The 7961-nt window shown below is 51.3% G+C and overlaps 1 protein-coding gene across 1 annotated transcript in view; it reads right to left on the reverse strand.

The window, feature by feature from the left end:
• Positions 1–7961, reverse strand: part of dnah5 (dynein, axonemal, heavy chain 5) — a 91665-nt gene that overhangs the window by 27526 nt on the left and 56178 nt on the right. The window contains exons 49-56 of the mRNA XM_062466486.1: positions 7760–7882; positions 6843–7056; positions 6217–6440; positions 5331–5529; positions 4867–5039; positions 4658–4788; positions 1822–1975; positions 1143–1410 (exon numbers count right to left, since the gene is read on the reverse strand). Coding sequence (XP_062322470.1) covers positions 1143–1410; positions 1822–1975; positions 4658–4788; positions 4867–5039; positions 5331–5529; positions 6217–6440; positions 6843–7056; positions 7760–7882 — 1486 coding nt within the window. The remainder of the gene's footprint in view (positions 1–1142; positions 1411–1821; positions 1976–4657; positions 4789–4866; positions 5040–5330; positions 5530–6216; positions 6441–6842; positions 7057–7759; positions 7883–7961) is intronic.

A 7961-nucleotide genomic window follows, 5' to 3' on the forward strand; every position in this document is an offset into this window, starting at 1 on the left:
TAAGTCCGAACTCTCCAGAACACAACGTACAGTATCTACTAAATAAGTCCGAACTCTCCAGAACACAACGTACAGTATCTACTAAATACGTCCGAACTCTCCAGAACACAACGTACAGTATCTACTAAATAAGTCCGAACTCTCCAGAACACAATGTACAGTATATACTAAATAAGTCCGAACTCTCCAGAACACAATGTACAGTATCTACTAAATACGTCCGAACTCTCCAGAACACAATGTACAGTATCTACTAAATACGTCCGAACTCTCCAGAACACAATGTACAGTATCTACTAAATAAGTCCGAACTCTCCAGAACACAATGTACAGTATCTACTAAATACGTCCGAACTCTCCAGAACACAATGTACAGTATCTACTAAATAAGTCAGAACTCTCCAGAACACAATGTACAGTATCTACTAAATAAGTCCGAACTCTCCAGAACACAATGTACAGTATCTACTAAATAAGTCCGAACTCTCCAGAACACAATGTACAGTATCTACTAAATAAGTCCGAACTCTCCAGAACACAATGTACAGTATCTACTAAATAAGTCTGAACTCTCCAGAACACAATGTACAGTATCTACTAAATAAGTCTGAACTCTCCAGAACACAATGTACAGTATCTACTAAATAAGTCTGAACTCTCCAGAACACAATGTACAGTATCTACTAAATAAGTCTGAACTCTCCAGAACACAAGAAAATATGTGCACTTTACAGGTTCAAATGAATGATGTTTTATATTTTTTGGTACAGCTACATAACTTTTATGACTTTAATTTATGCACATGGAGAATGTAGCAGGAATGAGAGCTTAGCTCGGTGGTTAGAGCATTTGACAGCAGAATGAGGTCAAAGAAAATAATATATAGGGGGGAGTCAGGTGGCTGAGCGGTTAGGGAAGCGGGCTTGTAATCAGAAGGTTGCCAGTTTGATTCCCGGCTGTGCCAGATGACGTTGTGTCCTTGGGCAAGGCACTTCACCCTACTTGCCTCGGGGGGAATGTCCCTGTACTTACTGTAAGTCGCTCTGGATAAGAGCGTCTGCTAAATGACTAAATGTAAATGTAAATATAAATGATGCAAAATGACCATGTTAATATTATTCCTGTGTTGCTATGATCCGGACCTGCAATGAGGGCGTCCTTGGGCCAGCGACTGAACCAGTCCATGGTACATCCTGAGATGAGCGCCGGGAACTTCAGCGCTCGGTTCCGGAACTTCTCCCCCACAGGAGAGAAGCACAGAACCACGTGCAGGTTCTGACGCACGCGGCTCATGAAGTACTCGTGCAGGTTCTCGTTGGTAGGTGGTCGCCGTGGAAACTCCCGCTTCATTACTGGTATGAGGTCACTGATAATCTCATCGATCTCGTCTCGAGCAAACAAGTTTGACACCTGGGGAAGACGGAAGATCCCTCAAGTGAGGGGTCAGGTGAGGGGTCAGGTGAGGGGTCAGGGGTCAGACAGTCTGGGTTCTAATCTCCCCCCCCCCCCCAGGACAAAAGGACAAACTTATGCAATAGTCTCCTGCAATGCTAGTAGTGTAACAATATAAAATATGCAATAGAAGTAGTATAATATGGCAATCAAAAACTACAATGACCATATGACACACTATAGCACGAAAACAACGTTTAGAATTGTTTATCTTCATCATTTACAACACTTGTAATCAGCTGAGACTAGCGCTGCACTCCTGTCAGTGATAACTCCACCCTGTACTGCACCCAAAATCAAGCTCACCCCCAAATGACCCCCCCCCCCCGGCCTCGTGAGTCAGCCAGCCATGTGTGTGTGACCTCTGACCTGTCCAGAAGACAGGACGTTGTTCATGTACTCCAGGAAGGACTCGTCCTTGATCTCGTTGTCAGTGAAGATGAAGCTGATGCCTCGGCCATACTGGCCGGCCGTCCTGTACAGCCCCTTCAGGTCCTCCATCAGGTTGGCCGTGTTGTAGGAGCTGAGGAACCCACACAGACACTCTGAGGGGAGGGATCTAGGAGCTGAGGAACCCACACAGACACTCTGAGGGGAGGGATCTAGGAGCTGAGGAACCCACACAGACACTCTGAGGGGAGGGATCTAGGAGCTGAGGAACCCACACAGACACTCTGAGGGGAGGGATCTAGGAGCTGAGGAACCCACACAGACACTCTGAGGGGAGGGATCTAGGAGCTGAGGAACCCACACAGACACTCTGAGGCTGAGTGGAGGGATCTAGGAGCTGAGGAACCCACACAGACACTCTGAGGGGAGCGATCTAGGAGCTGAGGAACCCACACAGACACTCTGAGGGGAGGGATCTAGGAGCTGAGGAACCCACACAGACACTCTGAGGGGAGGGATCTAGGAGCTGAGGAACCCACACAGACACTCTGAGGCTGAGTGGAGGGATCTATGAGCTGAGGAACCCACACAGACACTCTGAGGGGAGGGATCTAGGAGCTGAGGAACCCACACAGACACTCTGAGGGGAGGGATCTAGGAGCTGAGGAACCCACACAGACACTCTGAGGGGAGGGATCTAGGAGCTGAGGAACCCACACAGACACTCTGAGGGGAGGGATCTAGGAGCTGAGGAACCCACACAGACACTCTGAGGGGAGGGATCTAGGAGCTGAGGAACCCACACAGACACTCTGAGGGGAGGGATCTAGGAGCTGAGGAACCCACACAGACACTCTGAGGGGAGGGATCTAGGAGCTGAGGAACCCACACAGACACTCTGAGGGGAGGGATCTAGGAGCTGAGGAACCCACACAGACACTCTGAGGGGAGGGATCTAGGAGCTGAGGAACCCACACAGACACTCTGAGGCTGAGTGGAGGGATCTAGGAGCTGAGGAACCCACACAGACACTCTGAGGGGAGGGATCTAGGAGCTGAGGAACCCACACAGACACTCTGAGGGGAGGGATCTAGGAGCTGAGGAACCCACACAGACACTCTGAGGCTGAGTGGAGGGATCTAGGAGCTGAGGAACCCACACAGACACTCTGAGGGGAGGGATCTAGGAGCTGAGGAACCCACACAGACACTCTGAGGCTGAGTGGAGGGATCTAGGAGCTGAGGAACCCAAACAGACACTCTGAGGGGAGGGATCTAGGAGCTGAGGAACCCACACAGACACTCTGAGGGGAGCGATCTAGGAGCTGAGGAACCCACACAGACACTCTGAGGGGAGGGATCTAGGAGCTGAGGAACCCACACAGACACTCTGAGGGGAGAGATCTAGGAGCTGAGGAACCCACACAGACACTCTGAGGGGAGGGATCTAGGAGCTGAGGAACCCACACAGACACTCTGAGGCTGAGTGGAGGGATCTAGGAGCTGAGGAACCCACACAGACACTCTGAGGGGAGGGATCTAGGAGCTGAGGAACCCACACAGACACTCTGAGGGGAGGGATCTAGGAGCTGAGGAACCCACACAGACACTCTGAGGGGAGGGATCTATGAGCTGAGGAACCCACACAGACACTCTGAGGGGAGCGATCTAGGAGCTGAGGAACCCACACAGACACTGAGTGGAGGGATCTAGGAGCTGAGGAACCCACACAGACACTCTGAGGGGAGGGATCTAGGAGCTGAGGAACCCACACAGACACTCTGAGGGGAGCGATCTAGGAGCTGAGGAACCCACACAGACACTCTGAGGCTGAGTGGAGGGATCTAGGAGCTGAGGAACCCACACAGACACTCTGAGGGGAGGGATCTAGGAGCTGAGGAACCCACACAGACACTCTGAGGGGAGGGATCTAGGAGCTGAGGAACCCACACAGACACTCTGAGGGGAGGGATCTATGAGCTGAGGAACCCACACAGACACTCTGAGGGGAGCGATCTAGGAGCTGAGGAACCCACACAGTGTAGCGGGGTTTGCTACAACAGACACTGAGTGGAGGGATCTAGGAGCTGAGGAACCCACACAGACACTCTGAGGGGAGGGATCTAGGAGCTGAGGAACCCACACAGACACTCTGAGGGGAGCGATCTAGGAGCTGAGGAACCCACACAGACACTCTGAGGGGAGGGATCTAGGAGCTGAGGAACCCACACAGACACTCTGAGGGGAGGGATCTAGGAGCTGAGGAACCCACACAGACACTCTGAGGGGAGGGATCTAGGAGCTGAGGAACCCACACAGACACTCTGAGGGGAGGGATCTAGGAGCTGAGGAACCCACACAGACACTCTGAGGCTGAGTGGAGGGATCTAGGAGCTGAGGAACCCACACAGACACTCTGAGGGGAGGGATCTAGGAGCTGAGGAACCCACACAGACACTCTGAGGGGAGGGATCTAGGAGCTGAGGAACCCACACAGACACTCTGAGGGGAGACTGATCAAGCAGACTGATCAAGCAGAGTGCACTAAGATGCTGGGGAACTGGGAGCAGGACAGGAGTAGGGATGCACCGAATCAAGGATTCGTTTTTTGACGAATATTGGGCTTTTTGACAGGGTTCGGTTTCGGCCAAACCTTAGAATTTTTTTTCACCGAATCCCAACCCTACGCTTGCACTACGCACGCTACGCTGGTCGACATAATAGGTGTGGTGTGTGTGGTGTGTGAGGTGGAGGGGGTTTGAGGTGTGTGGTGTGTGAGGGCGTGAGAGGGTGAGGTGAGAGGGGAAGAGACATACCGCGTCAGGGTGATCTGGAAGATCTTGTACCCAGCAATGAAGGAGGCCAGCCGGGTGAGGCTCTGTTTGCCCGACCCCCCCACGCCCACCAGGAGGGCGTTACCCCGGGGGGTCCGGATGATCCTCGACACCTAGAGGAACACACACGTGTAAGAACACACACACAGGTGTAAGAACACACACACACACTGGGGAAGGAACACACACACCTTGACCAGGTGTATCATGGCGTCGGTGAAGAACACCATGTCCATCCCTGCTCCTCGTATGCTCTCGTTGTACTGGCTGAGGAACATGTCCAGGCGCTCGGTCAGGCTCTCCAGGGACTGGATGGGCTCGTACACTTTGGGCAGGTCGAAGTCTGTGTCTTCGGGCTCCTCGCCTGGGGGAAGGCAACACCATCATGCTATGTCTGGGTGTTAGTTAAGGTTGAGTCCTTTCAGAGCAGATACTACATACATGATCATGCCATGTCTATATATTAAATCATACTATAGAGCAGTTTAGAGCAGACAAACACCAACCGACACACACGCACACACACACACTCACACACCCCCATATACTGTACACACACACCTGCAAACACACACACATGCAAACACACACACACACACACACACAGCCCAGCCATCAGTACCCTGGCCTCGCTCCACCAGCACCAAGCCGTTACCTGTAGCTTCGGGGGCGTCTCTGAGGAAGTCCACAAAGTAGGCGTCCACTCCCACGTCCAGCAGCGCCCGGACCTCCTCGCCCAGCTCCTCCCCCACCAGCCGCGCCAGAGCGCCGTCCAGCCACTCCACGTCCGCCGGCGTGGTGAAGCGGTCCGCGATCACGCGCTTGCACTCGTGTTTCCAGAGACGGAGGAGAACCTGAGGGAGGGGAACACCAGGAAGCAGATTTAACCTGAGGGAGGGGGACACCAGGAAGCAGATTTAACCTGAGGGAGGGGGACACCAGGAAGCAGATTTAACCTGAGGGAGGGGGACACCAGGAAGCAGATTTAACCTGAGGGAGGGGGACACCAGGAAGCAGATTTAACCTGAGGGAGGGGAACACCAGGAAGCAGATTTAACGGCTGCAGCCTCGATAAAAAAAAGGTGTTCTTCACATTTTATGAAGGAAATTGTATTTCATGGCCACATGCTCGGTTATAAAAAACTATAAAAGGGTGTCCCACCCGCATTTAATTAGTGATATGATATTTAACGGCAGCATCCTCAGATATTGAAAAAAGCTTTCCCCCCACATTTATAATCAAACCAATGTCCCCTGCACCATAGTCTATTGAATTATTATATTGACCAGGTTGACCAGGAAAAACTCCCAGGAAAACTCAGAGAGCAAACAGAGGAAAGCTCAGGAGGAGCCGTAGTGACGCAGAGAGGGCGGACCACAGCCTGAACACAGCCTGAACGCAGCCTGAACACAGCCTGAACACAGCCTGAACACAGCCTGAACACAGCCTGAACACAGCCTGAACACAGCCTGAACACAGCCGTGCATCAGGAGCAGAGAGAAACATGGATGCTGTGTAATTCCTCCAGCTGCAGACCCACCGGTACTGAGTGCACCACCTCGGCCGTGGTTCCCAGCATGCCCTGCCAGATGCGGGACAGGTCGCGCAGGTTGAAGATGTAGTGGAACTTGGCTGGCGTGGGCAGCATCTTCACCTTGGTGCTCTGCCAGAGCAGCCTGGTGAGGGAGACCACCCTGGGCACCAGGGAGGTCACCTCCAGGCTGAAGCCCCTCCGCGCACAGTAGTGGCCCTTCCCGATCACTCCTGCAGACACAGGAGCATGTCAGCACTGCTGTTGTTACATTATCATCACAGATACTGAGCCATACTTATCACTGCTATTGATCCATTATTATCACTGCTACTGATCTACTATTATCGGAGGGGATAACTACTATTATCGGAGGGGATAACTACTATTCAGGGATGCGTTTAGCTCAGTGGTTTGAGCATTAGACAGCAGATCAAAAGATTGTCCCTTTTGCTTTGGATAAAAGTGTCTGCTAACTTAATACATGACATGTCCCAACTAATGGAAAGCATTAGTGACCATGTTAAATTTAGCAGTTACAATTCAATTTTGCAATTCAAGATTCCAGTCCTCCCCGTTAATATTATGAATTCAACGCTGCTGTTGTTATCGTGGTTGTTATGCCGACAACTCACCGAAGATCTTGTCGATGGAGGCGTGAGAGGGAAGGGTGCAGTTGAAGATGGAGAACTGTCTCTTCAGTCTCTGGGGGATGTCGTTGCGTCCGCCCCCGGGGTGGATCATGGCCGCCAGGAACTGGATCTCCACGATGTTGGTGAACTCACCCGGCTTCTCCAGGTTGAAGAACCCGTTCTGCTCCATCAGCTGACGAACAATCTCGTTAGTGACCTAAGATAGAACACAACAAACAATGTTATGATGCGGTGATGTGGTGTGACGTGCACAATTAAAGTTTTTTGAGACATTAGTCATGCTTTATTGTGAAGTTTGTGAAGTGAAGTGTCACAAGAAGGGCAGGGAGAGAGAGAGAGAGAGAGAGAGAGAGAGAGAGAGAGAGAGAGAGAGAGAGAGAGAGAGAGAGAGAGAGAGAGAGAGAGAGAGAGAGAGAGAGAGAGAGAGAGGGGGGGGGGGAGAGAGAGAGAGAGAGAGAGAGAGAGAGAGAGAGAGAGAGAGAGAGAGAGAGAGAGAGAGAGAGAGAGAGGGAAGACATGCAGCAAAGGGCCCAGGCAGGATTTGAACCCAGACTGCTGGGGTAAGGCTTCATTGTAATCTGTTTAACTCCATGCTCTTCTGGTTCCATCCATTGGCACTTATTTGCTTTTTCACAATGTATACTTCATGTTTTGGCTCGCTGTTTATGATCAGTGACCTATGCACTTTTTGTAAAGCTCTCTCTTGGGAGTTGCTTTGGATAAGCGCCTGCTAAATGAATACATGTAAATGTAAGTCTTCAGCCTACATGGTACTCACTCTTATCCTGTTTGCTACGGGGGCGCCCCAGACATTGAGATGTTATAAAATGCTGTGAATTGTATTTTGTTCAGTAAGAATGTGTTGGTCTGAGATTCAAACATGTCAAAGGCTCTGTTACCTGGTCTCCCCATTCGTTAATGACAGGCATGTTGATGTCATCCACAAAGACGGACATCTTCTTCCCTGCAGGAGGGCCGTAGGTAGTACCCATCCTCTTGTCCACATAGCTCTCCAACGTTCTCTGGGGAACACACACACTGTTCTCTACAGTGTTCTCTGGGGAACACACACACTGTTCTCTACAGTGTTCTCTGGGGAAC

The sequence above is a fragment of the Osmerus eperlanus genome, chromosome 7 (genome assembly GCF_963692335.1).
Source record: "Osmerus eperlanus chromosome 7, fOsmEpe2.1, whole genome shotgun sequence".
In the NCBI taxonomy this organism is placed as follows: Eukaryota; Metazoa; Chordata; class Actinopteri; order Osmeriformes; family Osmeridae; genus Osmerus; species Osmerus eperlanus.